We start from the raw sequence: 16238 nt of genomic DNA on the forward strand, positions 1-16238 counted from the left end.
AGATACCGTGCTATATGCTGTAGAAAATTCCCTGCTATGAAGTTTTGTTTCTATATAAGATTAATAAATACTATACTATAGTGGACTGGGGGATTGGCCCCAGTGTTACAGCATTTGCATAATCCACAAAGCCCTGGGGTTCAATTTCCAGCACTGACTAAACAAAGCAAAAATGTACAAATCACATGTATAAACCATATCATGTGTATAAAGTAAGCTGTAACATGGTTGAAGTCCGTATTTAGGTTTGGCCTTATCCCACAGTGTAGACAGTCACTCCAGAATCATTTCAAAAGCAAAACCCTAAAATCCAGAATGCTCACGTGAGCATTTGAGATGTGTGCTCAGCCTGCACAGGGTTCTGACTCTTGCCCCTTCATGGCATCTTCCTCATCAGGTTTCAGGCATATTCTTAGCACTCTTTCCACAGTAGACAATTGGAGATCTGCCACTGTGTGAGCCTGATATATGGCCACTACCACCAACACCCTGGCCTCTCCACTTTCTATATCTCTTAGGAAAAATGAAATCAGGTAATTCAGACACGTAATTCTAGCCACCAAAGTAAGCCCTCTGGCCTGCAGGCTGCATACTGAGGTGTTTGTTTTCTAAGACAGGGTTTCTTTATATAGTCCTGGCTGTCCTAGAACTCACTCTGTAGACCAGGCTGCCTTGAATTCGTAGAGATCTACCTGCCTTTGCCTCCCAAGTGCTGGGATTAAAGGCCGTGCCACTACCACCCAGTTGCATTCGGAATTCTTAACTGAACAGTAGTCTGGGATTCAGTGTTTAACATCCTCCTGCCTCTTGTGACCCAGAAGTCTGAGGTAGCCCCCATACAGCAGAGCATCAGTAAGGATTTGAGAATTTTAGGGAAGGGTAGATGCTGACTTTGAACCTGTTGAAAACAGAATGTAGACCAGTTAGAGGTTTCCATGTTTAATTTGAGGATATAGTAGAACTTTATGTGGAATCTACTCTGTAAACCTGGTCAGATGGAACTGAATATTCAGTAAGACCTGAAAGTGAGGCCTACATGGCTTGGCAAAGGACCCCCACACAATCTGTCTTCTGATAAAAACGTCAAGTGTTCTTTTCTCAAAGCACAGCCACCTTCCCAGGTAGGAACTTGACACAGGGGCTTTTTAGCCTGCACAGTACAACTCTGAACCAATACAGAAACTTATTGGGGCTAGGGCTTACCTAAGGCAAGAACAGGAAATGTGTACCTCGCCACCAGAGAAGAGGCGACGGTGCTGATATGTATGGTTCTATATGCTGTATATCCACTGAGATGTCTGATACCACTGAACAATCCCCATTGTTTTGGCCACCTGTGGTCAGTTGCTTTTGCTTATTGTCATCTTGGTTGTGAAGTGTGTGTGTGTGTGTTTTTACCAACAGCTGGAGCAGAGCCAGAAAGAAGCTTCGGATCTTCTAGAGCAGAATCGGCTTCTGCAGGACCAGTTAAGGGTGGCCCTGGGCAGAGAACAGAGTGCCCGGGAGGGCTATGTGCTGCAGGTAGGGTGGGCAGCTGACAAGACAGTAGTGTACTTGGGCTTCCGTGTGAAAGTTCTGCTCAGGCCCACAGGCTAGGAATGTGCAAACATGGCCAAGCTGTGGTCAGTCAGCAAGACCAAGGCTCTTAGTGCCATGGCGTTCTGTACATTTTCCTTGCTATGAGGACATTGATTTGTTGGACTATGTCCCAAATCTCTATAGCTAAGGACTTTCTTTAGGTCATGAAATCATTTTGTGATCTCTTCTTTGGGCTTTCTAGACATTGTGCTTTTGTGAAAACCCATGTATCTGTATGTCCTTTCTCATTGTTTTCACCAGAGTGAGATTGGACCCAATGTACACACTGAAAAAACCAGGCCATACAGCAGGCCAGTGCCACCTTAAGGCCAACAGCAAGTTAGTGCAGAACTGGAAAACTATACCACCACCCACCTACCCCCATTCCTTTTTAACCAGTTTAAGTTCCATGAGGATATATGACCACCTAGACAACTTAACCAACCAGGAACAGGGTAAAAGTGGTGGCAGCTAGGTACTGAGCTGATGGCCCAAGCCCAGTGTCTTCTTCAAGGCGTCTTCCAGAACTCTGCTGCACTCAGATCCCTAGATGTAGATATGTCAAAAAAAAGTCTCCAGGTATCTGGTATGAGGACAGGTGTTATGTGTTGTCTTATAGCCAGCTTTCTAAAATCCATGCATCCTCTGGGACATGAAGGAGATATGCCATGCTGGGTACTGCCATGCTGTTGGGAAACAAAAATGCAAAGGAGAGTGGGATGGGGTGTTAGGACTGTACGAGGCTCTCAGCAGAGACCAAGGATAAGATACTGGTTTTAGATTGCTGTTACAGTTCCGGATTCTAGTCTTATCTCTCCCACTGATCCCAGAAGCACACTCCTTCCCCTACAGTAGCAGCTTTCTGCCCGTGTAATTTAAAACTAGTTCTCCAAAGGCATTCAGCTTTCAAAGACCTGGAGTCTTTGCCATGTTGCTTGTTGACATGCCCAGACCCTTGTATACTGACCTCAATCTTTGTCATTAAGTTGCAAGTGGACCTGGAGTCCTTCACTCCCCTCAACCAAAGTCTGCTTTACCTTCGTGTCTGCTCTCAAACTGCTGCATGTGCTTCTGGCTTACCTTTGTCCCTGACCTGACATTACTGTACTGTCTTCCCTTCTAGCCCACTCACTATTGTCCTGTTCAGACTTTGCCTGGAACTGGCCATGGCAGGCATCTCCCTTCTACACAACCTACTCAGAAAGCCTTTCCTAATTTAAGGGTCATTTTCTTAAGCCTTTGTTGGTTCCATCATACAAGACTTAACTTCATACTTGGTGGTAAAGACACCGCTGAGGAGCTTTGCACATTGCTAACTTGTGTATCTAACATGGACCATCATGTGCATCTACATTGAACAACCTTGGTCAGCACAGGGCAGCTTCTTGTTGAATCTAATAATGATTACCCATGAGCTTTGAAAATGCTTGCAGTCAAAAGCGAAGAGGGGAAAGGGGTCTTTGGGGCACTGAGGGTTCAGAGATGCAAGCTTGGGGTAGGTGCTGTGCTAATTGCTGGGAGGGCTGCATGCTTTGGTGAACATGGTGTGGAACTGGGACTTACCTGAGTGTCACATCTGTGGCTTCCCCACCTACAGACTGAGGGAGCCTGGGCAGGCCAGATTCTAGGTGGGGCTCGCCTGACTTAGCCGTATTGTCTCCCCTGCTTTATGTTAGTTCTGTTTTTGTGTCTCTCAGTATGGGGAGTTTTGTGTTTTATTTTGGGTTTTGCATGTTTCACTCTTATTTTGAGCTTAATGAAGGTTTGTTTTATTACATTTTGCTTCATGATCTGCATTCCCCTTGTTCTGTCTTCTTGCAGGTAGAGATTAGTTTTCCCCTTATGGTGGAGGCCTGACTACGCTTTCTAAAGGAAATATTCCAGTGTTACTTTGCTGACATCTCTCAAGTAGTTACCTGCCTTCCTTCTCTTCCTGTCATGGAAGGAAGTGACATCACTTTCTTGTGCCTAATGCCTTGTGCTGCTTTAAACATGTGGTGTAGAACTGCATACTTTGTTTTGCAAAACCAATTATTTCGTCCTTCAGTCTCTGTTTACTTCTCAGTGTGATCCATTATTCAGCTTTATTTGGTTTATTTCTTCTAGATACTGTTCAACTAGAGCTGTTTTATTGGTGTTTTTGTCCTTGTGTTCTGTTTATGTGGAAGCAGCTATATTTACCCAAAACAAAACAAACAAAACCCACATTAATTTGAATTTTTTTTCTTTAAATGAAGAAAAAAAAAGTTGTGCAAAGGATTAAAGGCAAACCCATCAAGGAGATTTTCTATGATTGATCCTGGCCAGAGGTGTGACACTCAGAACAGGGTGGCCTGAGTGTTACTAACCAGTATTTAATCGGTTTTTTTAAGACTGAAGTGGCCACCTCTCCATCGGGTGCCTGGCAGAGGCTCCATAGAGTCAACCAAGACCTCCAAAGTGAGCTGGAAGCTCAGTGCCGGCGGCAGGAGCTCATCACACAGCAGATTCAGACCCTGAAACATAGCTATGGGGAGGCCAAGGATGCAATCCGGCACCATGAGGCTGAGATTCAGACCCTGCAAACAAGACTTGGTGATGCCGCTGCAGAGCTGGCCATTAAGGAGCAGGCTCTAGCCAAGCTCAAGGGCGAGCTGAAGCTGGAGCAGGGCAAGGTTCGTGAGCAGCTGGAGGAGTGGCAGCACAGCAAGGCCGTGCTGCGTGGCCAGCTGAGGGCGAGCGAGCAGAAACTCCAGAGTACAGAAGCCCTGCTGTTAGAGAAGACACAGGAACTCAGGGACCTGGAAACAAAACAGGCATTGCAACGAGACCGACAGAAGGAGGTGCAGAGGCTGCAGGAATGCATTGCTGAGCTCAGCCAACAGCTAGGTACCAGTGAGCAAGCCCAGCGTCTGATGGAGAAGAAGTTGAAGAGGAACTATACATTGTTGCTGGAAAGCTGTGAGCAGGAAAAGCAGGCACTGCTGCAGAACCTGAAGGAAGTAGAGGACAAGGCCAGTGCCTATGAGGATCAGCTACAAGGCCATGTGCAGCAGGTGGAGGCCCTCCAGAAAGAGAAGCTGAGTGAAACGTGCAAAGGCACTGAGCGGGTACACAAGCTACAGGAAGAGCTGGAGGCCCGAGAGGCCAGCATCCGCCAGTTAGCCCAGCATGTACAGAGCCTCCATGATGAAAGGGATCTCATCAAGCATCAGTTTCAAGAGCTCATGGAACGTGTGGCCACATCTGATGGGGATGTGGCTGAGCTCCAAGAGAAGCTGAAGGGAAGGGAAGCTGACTACCAGAACCTGGAGCACTCACACCACAGGGTCTCCATCCAGCTGCAGAGTGTGCGCACTCTGCTTAGAGAGAAGGAGGAGGAGCTGAAGCTCATTAAGGAAGCACATGAGAGAGTTCTGGAAAAAAAAGACCAAGACCTCAATGAGGCTTTAGTTAAAATGATTGCCTTGGGCAGCAGCTTAGAGGAAACAGAAATTAAGCTACAAGAAAAGGAAGAGTGCCTAAGGAGATTTGTGAGTGATTCTCCTAAGGATGCCAAAGAGCCTCAAAGTACCACAGACCCAACGGAGGAGGACAGTGGCATTTTGACCTTAGGCTCAGTCACCAGAGTATTTCCTGGCTTTCCCCACTCACAGCCAGAGGATGAAGATCCAAGTGCTAGCCTGGGAGAAGAGGGTAGCAGTGGTAGCCTCAGCAGAGAGGAAAACATCATACCCCCAAAGTCAGCCGATATGCCTGATAGGGAGGGGCAGCTGCAAAGCACAGTTAAGTCTGATCAGGGAGCCCCTGTAAAAAGGCCAAGAATCAGGTTCTCCACAATCCAGTGTCAAAGATACATACACCCTGAGGGGTGTGCAAAAGCCTGGACTAGCAGCACATCATCAGACACCAGCCAGGACCAGTCACCATCAGAGGATAGTGTGTCCTCAGAAGCTACCCCTAGCACACTCCCAGCAGCTGCAGATGCTGAAACATACATCTCTATAATCCACTCTCTGGAGACGAAGCTCTATGTCACAGAGGAGAAGCTCAAAGATGTAACTGTGAGGCTGGAAAGCCAGCAGGGGCAGAGTCAGGAGGCGTTGCTTGCACTCCACCAGCAGTGGGCTGGCACTGAAGCACAGTTGCGGGAACAGCTCCGTGTCAGCCTGCTACAGGCTAGCACTCTGGCCTCTCAGCTAGAGCAGGAAAGACAACAGAAGGTCACAAACATTGAGCACCACTCTGGGGAGCTGGAAGACTTCCAAGCCAAAAATAGCCAAGCCCTGACATGCTTAGAAAACTGCTGGGAAAAGCTAAGGTCTTTGCCACAGGCCAACCAGGAGGAGGGCCAGGATGCATGTGCAGCCTCCCTGGCTAACATAGAGAGTATGCTTGTGAGTGCCATCAAGGCCCTACAACCATGGGCTTCCCCTGCAGAGAGCAGGATGCAGGCAGAGAAAGAAAAGGGGCACCCCATGGAAAGTGGTATAGCAGCCCCTATGCAGCAGCCCTGTCAGCCCATCTTGAATGAGCAGGAGCACAGGAAGCTGCTTTCTGCTCAAATAGTCCTGGAGGCCTCACTCATCAACCAGATAGCTGACTCTCTAAAAAGTACCACTTCAAATGTGTATGGTGTTCTCTGTGAGCTTACTCAGTCGGGGGAGTGGCCACTGAAGAAAGAAAGTGCTGCCCCCTCTGCTGGGGCTCCAATGGAGATCTGGGCCAAGAAGGTACTGGTGAATGGTGAGTTCTGGAGCCAGGTCGAGTCACTAAGTAAACACCTAGGGACACTAGGAGAAGAAACAGCCTGCACATCAGCAGACAAGCAACAGCATGTTCCCCAGAGTCTGGCTGATGCCACATGGATCCGTGCAGAGCTCAGCTATGCCACACAATCAGTAAGAGAATTGTTCCACCATAGGCTGCAGAGCATACAGGAGACCCTACAGGGGACCCAGGCTGCCCTACAGCAGCACAAGTGCATGCTGGGAGAAATCTTGGGAGCCTACCAAACCCCAGACTTTGAAAGAGTAATACAGCAGATCTTAGAAACCCTTAGGCATCCAACTGACAGGGAAGACCATGTACAGACATCCTGGGACCAGAGCCCATTAGGAGAGGTACTGAGACCAGGCACAGATGGCTCCCAAGAGCCTTTGCAGGCGTTTCATCAGAGCCCTGAAGTCCTTGCTGCCATTCAGGATGAACTGGCCCAGCAGCTGAGAGAAAAGGCTAGCATCCTTGAGGAGATTTCAGCTGCCTTGCCAGTCCTGCCTCCCACAGAGCCACTTGGGGGTTGCCAGAGGCTTCTGCAGATGTCCCAGCATCTCTCATATGATGCTTGTCTAGAGGGCCTTGGTCAGTATTCTTCATTACTGGTTCAAGATGCAATTATTCAGGCTCAAGTATGCTATGCAGCATGCAGAATTCGGCTGGAATATGAAAAGGAGCTGCAATTTTACAAGAAGGCCTGTCAGGAGGCTAGGGGGGCTTCTTGCCAGAAGCGTACACAAGCAGTTGGGGCCCTGAAAGAAGAATATGAAGAACTTCTCCACAAGCAGAAGAGTGAGTACCAAAAGGTTATCACCCTCATTGAAAAGGAAAACACTGAGCTCAAGGCCAAAGTGAGCCAGCTGGACCATCAGCAGAGATGTCTACAAGAAGCAGAAAGCAAGCACAGTGAGAGCATGTTTGCCCTACAGGGCAGGTATGAGGAAGAGATCAGGTGCATGGTGGAGCAGCTGAGCCACACTGAAAATACATTGCAGGCTGAGCGTAGCCGGGTTCTCAGCCAGCTAGACGCCTCAGTCAAAGACAGGCAAGCCATGGAACAGCATCATGTGCAGCAGATGAAGATGCTGGAGGACAGATTCCAGCTGAAGGTCCGGGAGCTGCAGGCTGTTCATCAGGAGGAACTCAGGGCCTTGCAGGAACACTACATATGGAGCATGCGGGGAGCCCTCAGCCTCTGCCAACCCTCACACCCAGATTCCCCACTGGCCCCTGGGCCATCTGAGCCCAGAGCTGTGCCAGCAGCCAAGGATGAGGCTGAGTCCATGACCGGGCTTCGAGAACGTATCCAGGAGCTGGAAGCCCAAATGGGTGTCATGCGAGAGGAGCTGGGCCACAAAGAGCTGGAGGGTGATGTGGCCGCCCTACAGGAGAAGTACCAGCGGGACTTTGAGAGCCTCAAGGTCTTTAGCACAATTTATTTTTCAGAGCCATTTCTCTTTGGTGATGCAAGAAAGGGGACATTCTGGGCAACTGAGGTCTTGGATTTGGGAGAAGAGATAGTTCTTAATTCTCACTCAGCTGGTGCACAGGCAGAACTGAGTAACACTCTCATGCTCCTCTATTCCTGACCCAAAAGGGAGCTAGCAAGGAAAGCAGCATCCCTGTGGGAAAGGAGAGTAGGGGCTTCCCTTGCCTGTCTGTGCTTCCAGGCATGGACACCCTTCACCTTACCATCACAGAGCCCCTGCTGGCTTCAAGTTGAGGCATCAGTATGAGGACTGCCTCACATTTCTGAAGGGCTGTCACCCACCTGACTCTTCTCAGGGAGCAGGGTTTGGACTTCATAGCCTTGCCTAGCCTAGTTTCCCAAGGAAGAGCTGGCATTGGTGAGCACCGGGTCTGAGAAGGCTTTCCCACACACTTGTCTCCTAGGCTGCGTGTCAGCTTCTGTGAGCAGTCCTTTATCTTAGACTACACGGTGTGTGACTGCCTGGCCATAATCATAGTCTTAACCATTCCTTAGAATCCAGAGGAGGCCTGGTAGTCTTGTCTTCATCTTCTTCGTCACTGGAAGGTGGACAGTCTCCAAGGGTGCCTGTGCCAGGTTCCAGCAGTCTTTGCAGGCCAGTGTTCCTGCCACAGTGTCACAGCTGTATCCCAGCAGGGCATCTATGACTGTTTCCCAATACCCTTTTTCTCCATACTGAAAGGAAACAATGGAACATTGAGGCTGGAGCTGTCCCTTTGTCTCTCCCTTTCTCTGACATAGGAGAGGTTGATGATACTTGAGGCACTGGTTCTCAGCATTCCTTTCCTGACTTCTGTCTAGACCTTTAAAAACCATTAAGCATGTGAAAAAAAATCATAAATTGTGTATTCAGTGATCCTGTGGAGAGCCTGGGCCACCATCACCTGCTCCTCTTTGAAGCTGCAGGAGCCTGCATGGCCTGGCAACTTCATAGTCAGCAGGACCTCAGTGGTTATGAAGGGCTCAAGGTTATCTAATGGGAGAACACCTTAGAAACAAAAGTGTCAGGCTTGACCATGTATGTATGTGCCCAGGAACTTGAGACCCTTTGTGGGGCTTGTGACACAGCTGCACAGCAGACTGTCCTGAATGCTGAGCAGAGAACAGCCTTTCTCTGGATTTCTGCCCAGATCAGGGAGTCTGGGCTGTTGCCACTGCCCCATATCTCTTACCATGAGTCCACATCTTATTCATTGAGGAACTTGTTTTGATTCTAGGGATGATTTAAAAACTAGAATTTGGAGCTGGAGAGATGGCTCAGCGTTTAAGGTACTTAGCAGCAAGCATGAGGACAGCATCGAATCCTCAGCACTCAGTGTAAATGCTGAGTAAGCATATATGGCGTGGTCTCTTATAATTCTAGCATGAGGTAGACAGCAACAAAGGACCCCCAAAGAAAGATAGATAGCTAAATCACCAAGCTCTGGGTCCAAGTGAGAAATTCTGTATGAGGTGGAAGTGATCAAGGCAGATGAACATTCAGTGTCAGCCATCAACCATGGCTTCCATGAACATACACACAAATACACACTCATTTTTTTTGTTGTTCAATTGTTTTTTGTAGGGTTGTTTTATGTTGTTGCTGTTTGGGGGTTTTTTTAGTTAATTGGTTAGCTTTTTAGTTTTTTTCAAGACAGGGTTTCTCTGTGTAGCCCTGGCTGTCCTTGAACTCACAGAGATCCACCTGCCTCTGCTTCCCGAGTGCTGAGATGAAAGGCATGCACCACCACTGTCCAGAACACTCAAAATTTTTAAATTGGTTTATGGAGTGACAATTTTCAAACATAATACATTTAACAATGAAGTACCCTAGTTATTAAAGATATATTAGTGTTTCTGTTAAAGAAATTTTTGGACCCTGTCTTCATATATTCCAAGATGCTCAAATCAAAATAAAATTGGAGAGATTCTTATAGGGCAGGCATCCATTATATGGACCTCAAAATCTGAAATAAGCCAAAATTTAAAATATTCTCAGCACTAATAGACTGCGACCAGCAAACAATCCCACAGTAAGCATTCTGTGATACGTCTCATTTAAACTTTAGGCACAGTAAACAGGCTGTGTAAAATTATCACTAGGCTATGTAGAGAAGGTGACGGGTACAGCACACACGCCACACTCAGCCCCATGATGGAAGCAAGAATTTAAAGTTGCTGAATAGAAGCTCTTGGAAAGGCCTCTCAGTGACGGTGAGGCTCAGTAAAAATGTCAAAGCCTGGTGATTGGATGCTTGGTGTTAGAGCCACACCTCTTCAGTGTTTTTAAATCATGAGAAAGTGGCTATCACAAGGTTAGGAAGAATGACCCATAGTCAAAGTAGCTGTGAGCTACAGATAGAACATAGGCCATGCACTACTGCTTGGTTGTGGAGAGCAGCCCTGACAGGACAGGCCTGGAGCTCCATGGCTGTGAGGAATGGGGAATGAGTTCCTCTAGGACTCAGTATCTATTCTGCTTGGAAGGTAGTAAGGTTCTCATTAGGTGGCATGCCTCTGCTGACCTCTAAAAGAGATGGAAGAAGGCACAGGCTGGCAGGAAAGATGTTAGTTCTGCCTGGCTCCTGTGAGGATATCCTTTAAGTTTAGTAAACAGCCAAGGCACTTCAGCTCCCAGAAATAAGCCCTGTGTACCCTAGCGCACAGAGGATGAGCTGTGCTCTCCGCCTAGCACATTTGTCACACTATGACTGCTACTCCAACCAGTATAGGCAATGTATGTGCCACCTGGTCATGGTGCCACACAGTCCCAGGACAAAGCTACACAGCCTTGGTCCCTAATGCTGGAATCACCAAGCCACATCTTGAGACCATATCATTTCCTGGACCAAGCAGGTGGCTACTTATTTATGACACAGGATAGCCACTTGGAGGCAAAGAAAAACCAATAAGCCCTTTTCCATTCTGCAGGCTACATGTGAGCGAGGCTTTGCCGCCATGGAGGAGACACATCAGAAGAAGATTGAAGATCTACAGAGGCAACACCAGCGGGAGCTAGAGAAGCTGCGGGAGGAAAAAGACCGTCTCCTGGCTGAGGAGACAGCTGCCACCATATCAGGTGGGACTAAGTTCATGAGCACAGGCTTCTCATGTCTGGGCTGAACCTATAGTTCAGAAGAGGATTGGCCTTAACATTGCTTTTCTCTGAGATTTTTTTTTTCTTAGTAGATGGTGGTGGGCAGGGTCTATCCCAGGCCATCCTTAAACTCCCTATGTATGTAGATGAGGATAACCTTGAACCCATTTTCCTCCGTTCACTCCCCCCGTGCTGCAGTAGCAGACATGTAGCACCCCACCCTCTTTGTGTACTGCTGGAGACTGAGCATAGCTCCATGCATGGTACTGGGCCAGATCAGTGCCAGCCACAGCCTTAAGCTTCATTTTGGAGAGAGGTATTTGAAAATTCCAGGGAGTCAAGGATCAGCTTGAGAGGTCCATTGAGCCTCCAGACTGGAAGCCCCAGCTGTTTGTGACACTGCAGAGCTGGTCCCCAATAGGCACCCCTCACTCGGAGTACTCTTCAGCAGAGCATGAATACACTCTAACACAGCCCCAGCAAGTGTGTCTTACTCATGTCACATTGCAGTTTCTCCACAAGGCCAATAACAGTACAGGAGCTTAATTTAACTGCAGGGGAAAAAAATAAAGCAGCTTTCAGACATTCTTATTTTGAAAACTCATGCATGTGTAAAACACTGACATTTCCCTGATTATTGTAGAGTTTTTCTAATAGCAAGTATAGCGCTTCCAAGTAATTAGCGAATTCTCTCAGCCTTTATCTATCCCAGAGAGCTGGTCTAAGATAGACCAGCCTGCTTTGGAACCCTGCTGCTGCTGGAGTCAGTGTCAGCAGGGACACACATCACACTAACTGTCCTTGGCCTTGTAGAGGGATAATATAGTAGAGACACTCAGTTGTAGCCCCAGATTTTGGTGCTAAGGGTTGGTTGTGTCCTTCCTGCAGCCATTGAAGCCATGAAGAATGCTCACCGAGAGGAGATGGAACGGGAGTTAGAGAAGAGCCAGCGGTCTCAGATCAGCAGCATCAATTCAGACATAGAAGCCCTGAGGCGACAGTACCTGTGAGTCACCGCCTACCCCTATGAGAGCCCTGTGGGAGAGCTCTACTTTACCAAGTCTAAGACAGCGTTAAGGTTGCTCTTGAGGAGGTGAAGAAACTGTGGTTCTAAGGACAGCCCACACTACCTTGCTCTTCGTGGCTTAAATTAAGACTGATCCCTAAGATACAGAGACACAAATGTAACAAATGACATTTTAAAATCATAACTTAAGCAGGCGTGATGACATTTGTAATCCCAGCACTTAGTAACCCAAGACTGGGAGATTGCCACAAATCTGAAGCCAGCCTGGGCTATGTAATGGAGACCCTGTTCTCAAACAAAATAGTAGTACCTTGTGCTTATTAGGGTGGACTATAGACACTATTCCCCAATTTGTTTGAACCACCACAACTATATCACCACCTTAAAAGGAGCCAGGGTCTTGCTGGTGTTGTATGCCTGGTGTACCACAGCAGTTTGTGTTGAAAGTGGCCACAGTGTTCTAGAAATGTCATGAACTGACTACTACACAAGCGCCAGCCAAGTGTGCAGCATGGAAGCACTTGTGAATATTTGCTCAGTAGGAGCCACACTGCCAGGGACCCGTGCGTTAATGCCACAAGCCTCCATTGGTGAGACTTTGCTGGGGTCTCTGGATGTTCTGGGGCAAAAAGCAACAACTTAAGAAGTCTGGTGGTCATGCTTCTTGGACTGGAGGCTCATCTGGAAGGTCCTTCTCAACTCTACTGGGGTGCTGAGAACAGTACCTCCAGAACTGGTTTCCTGTTGTGCTTTGACATGATACACTGCCCAAGTGGGTGCTTTCCACCTATGGCCTCAGAAACACAGCTCTGCTGTCACACTGGTTCTGCCTCCCAGTTGCAGCACCAGTGTGCCAGCTGTGGATAGCCCAGGAGAGAGAATCCTTTCTACAAAGTGTCCCTGACATTCTGTGGGCAGACATTATACTATCAATGTCTAGCTGTCCCAGTCCTACAGCAGGGGCAGGGCTGAGCATTTCCTCTCTGCAGGGAGGAGCTACAGTCAGTGCAGCGAGAGCTGGAGGTCCTTTCGGAGCAGTACTCTCAGAAGTGCCTGGAGAATGCACACCTAGCCCAGGCGCTGGAAGCTGAGCGGCAAGCCCTGCGGCAGTGTCAGCGTGAGAACCAAGAGCTCAATGCCCACAACCAGGTAAGGCCAAAAGAAACTAAGCCACATTTTCATGGAGGCTGTTAGCCATGGTACCGCCATGTCTGCCCTTCCAGAGGCTTAAGAATCTGGTGACTTCTCTAAATCTCTGGTCCTCTAATTGGAATATCTCGAGTCTATCTCAGAGTTGGGGTCTTCTGTCTTCCAGTGGCTAGGTTTATTACTCTCTCCATTTGTTTCTATAAGTCATGCTCTTAGAATTTAGTCTCCTTAGGAAATTGGGGTTCACTAGAATACCAGATGAGTGGGTTATGATACTGAGTTCAATATAAGCTCTTCTATCAATATCCTATTTTTTCCTGCCTTGAGCTCTGTCATGCTTGACCTGTCTGGCTTCTCAAACCACACTGCACCATGGGCATAGCTACTTGGGAGTCACTGAACCACTGCAGTGGCTTTAAGAAGAGCACTTACTGGGCTGGCGAGATGGCTCAGTGGTTAAGAGCACTGACTGCTCTTCCAGAGGTCCTGAGTTCAATTCCCAGCAACCACATGGTGGCTCTCAACCATCTGTAATGGGATCTTATGACCTCTTCTGGTGTGTCTGAAGACAGCTACAGTGTACTCATATATAATAAATAAATAAATCTTAAAAAAAGAAGAAGAAGAAGAGCACTTATCAGTCAGAAAGAAGTCCTGAGAAATTGGAAGGACAGAAGTAGAACGGCCTTCGGGAGCTAAAGTGGGGAAATACAACATTGTCCACAGCAGAATGATTTTAATTTTAAGGTCCATGGAGTGTTAGCTCTAGAAACACAATTGGCCTTTTGCTGCTATGAATTCTGATTCAGTTCTAAATTCAACTGACCATTCCTAGAAAATGTTAAGGAGAGGAAAAAATAGTTTGCACTGGGCATCTACTATTTTCTTATCTCTACTTCCTAAATAATACATTACAACTGGTACTGACATAATTATAACTGGGTATTAGACATAATCAGAGACAAGAGACAACCTACTGTATAGGGGAGGATATATGCAGATATTGTATGTCATTTGTAATAGACTTGAACATCCACGGAATTTGGCGCCTAACAGAGGTCCTGGAAGCAATCTCTTACAGGTTATAAGTCCTCACATAGCCTTCTCAAATGAGTAGCTTTTATATAGTAACTGCCTTAAATGTCTACCTTAAACACAGCTGGCTCCATTCATAGGCCTCTGCACACTGGTGAGAAATAACCTCCTCTAGTGTCTTAAGCACCTGTGTGTGGGGATGGTCACTGTCATGTTGTGCTGTTGTCCCCAGGAGCTGAATAACCGCCTGGCTGCGGAGATCACACGGTTGCGGACACTACTGACTGGAGAAGGTGGTGGGGAATCCACTGGGTTGCCTCTCACACAGGGCAAGGATGCCTATGAGTTAGAGGTACTGTAAGAAGCAAGGCACTGCCTTATTTAGGCGCTCGTGAGTCACACAAGAGCTCTTTATCTAGAGTCATTGAGGAAACAGATTTTAAGAAAGGGCCAGAAGGGTGTAGTTCCATAGTAGAACTCCTCAACATGCAAAACTCTCAGTTCATCTCTAGCTCTGCACAACCACAGAAAAGAAAACTTGAAGCTCACATGCATGAAAGCTGTGGGAAGGCCCAGAGTCCTCGGGGTACAGTTAGCTGTCAGGTACCCTAAGGTCCACAGGCAGGAGCAGGGGCCCCTCTAAATGCCATGAGGATCTTCAGTTCTACCTCCCCCTTACCTGCCCACAAAATCGGTAAAGTGCCCTGTTTCAGGGGTGCAGGAATCCTACTGTCCTCAGATTATATCATGACTTAACTTCTCAGAGTCCAAGATGTTTGTTTTCTATCAGAACGGTTCATTCTGCGGTGGCATGTACCTGTAACCCAACTAGTTAGAAAGCTGAAGCAAGAGGATTTCAGAGCAGTCCAGAAAGAAAAGAAAAAAACAAAAAACACTATTGAAAGAGGGAGGGAGAAAGGAAAGACCAGTGTGTGTAGGGCTGTGGTTCTCAGCCTGTAGGTTAAGACTCCTTAAGGTGGAGTTGGGGATTTAGCTCAGTGGTAGAGCACTTGCCTAGCAATCGCAAGGCCCTGGGTTCAGTCCTCAGCTCCAAAAAAAAAAAAAAAAAAAAAAGACTCCTTAGGGCACACATCAGATATCCTGCCTATTAGATATTTATATTACAGTTCATAACAGTAGCAAAATTACAGTTATTAAGTAGCAACAAAATAATGTTAAGGTCACCACAACATAAACTGTATTATTAAAGGGTTGCAGCATTAGGAAGGTTGAGAACCACTGGTGTAGGGCATCCTCAAGAAGATGACAGTTAGGTTAAGCTTTTCCTTTATAGAGGACTCAGACTGTACCATACTGACAAGTTGAACAGGAGGAGCTGGGTAGGGTTGGCAGATGTTCCTATAGGAACAATGTGTCTAGACCTTGACAGCTACATATCAGGGAGCAAGCAAGTCAGTGGAAGGAACTCAGTGTAATCCTCATGCTTCTGCCCCCAAGTTCTAGGGACAAGCAAGGTTAACATTTCTATAGAAGCACTGAGCAGTATTTAAGTCATGTGTTCTGTTGTGGGTCAGTAAGAGTTGGCTCTCTTCTCCCCAATGTATGAAGCAACTGTCTGCCAGCCATCCTTTTTATATAGACTGCAGGACACCTGGTTCATGAGAGTCAGTCCTCATCTTCCCTCTCCTTATATAGGTCTTGTTGCGGGTCAAAGAGTCAGAAATTCAGTACCTGAAACAGGAGATCAGCTCTCTCAAGGATGAACTCCAGACAGCCCTGCGGGTAAGGGCCAAGTGTTTGGAAGCAGGACAAGGAGGGTGAAGGCTAAGAGGTCTGGTCAGGTCCTGCTGGGCTTGTTTTTGCACGGCAGGCCACTCTACAAAATTGTATTCTAAAGTCAGTCAGGTTCCCTTAAAACACTAGCCTCTAAGCATATGCCTCAGAAGTAAACAAGGAAGTCTCCCTGGCCTAGTCAGATGGCGGTGGTTCCTGTGTTTCCATGCATTTGGATAAGTACAGTAACACGCAGAAGAATGCTATGTGGGTGAAGTAAGGCCTGGTCTGCCATTCAGGCTGGTCTAGTGGACCCATCCCAAAGGGATTCCTGAAGTCAAAAGGTAATGATGGGATCCTCGGTGTGATCAGGTCGCTTAGAAAATCTAAAAACA

At 47.4% G+C, this 16238-nt stretch overlaps 1 protein-coding gene across 25 annotated transcripts in view; it reads left to right on the forward strand.

The window, feature by feature from the left end:
- The window catches only part of Mprip (myosin phosphatase Rho interacting protein), a 119917-nt gene that overhangs the window by 92745 nt on the left and 10934 nt on the right, over positions 1-16238 (forward strand). For 13 of the 25 annotated variants that reach the window (XM_006246431.5, XM_063268295.1, XM_006246432.5 and 10 more), the window contains 6 exons: positions 1405-1521; positions 10733-10880; positions 11787-11904; positions 12915-13074; positions 14342-14461; positions 15766-15852. In XM_006246431.5, the coding sequence (XP_006246493.1) occupies positions 1405-1521; positions 10733-10880; positions 11787-11904; positions 12915-13074; positions 14342-14461; positions 15766-15852 (750 nt within the window). Of the gene's footprint in view, positions 1-1404; positions 1522-3950; positions 7755-10732; positions 10881-11786; positions 11905-12914; positions 13075-14341; positions 14462-15765; positions 15853-16238 lie in introns of all 25 variants that reach the window. The other 12 variants (XM_006246424.5, XM_063268288.1, XM_063268291.1 and 9 more) reach the window with 1 other exon arrangement.

Source organism: Rattus norvegicus, chromosome 10, assembly GCF_036323735.1.
Source record: "Rattus norvegicus strain BN/NHsdMcwi chromosome 10, GRCr8, whole genome shotgun sequence".
Lineage (NCBI taxonomy): Eukaryota > Metazoa > Chordata > Mammalia > Rodentia > Muridae > Rattus > Rattus norvegicus.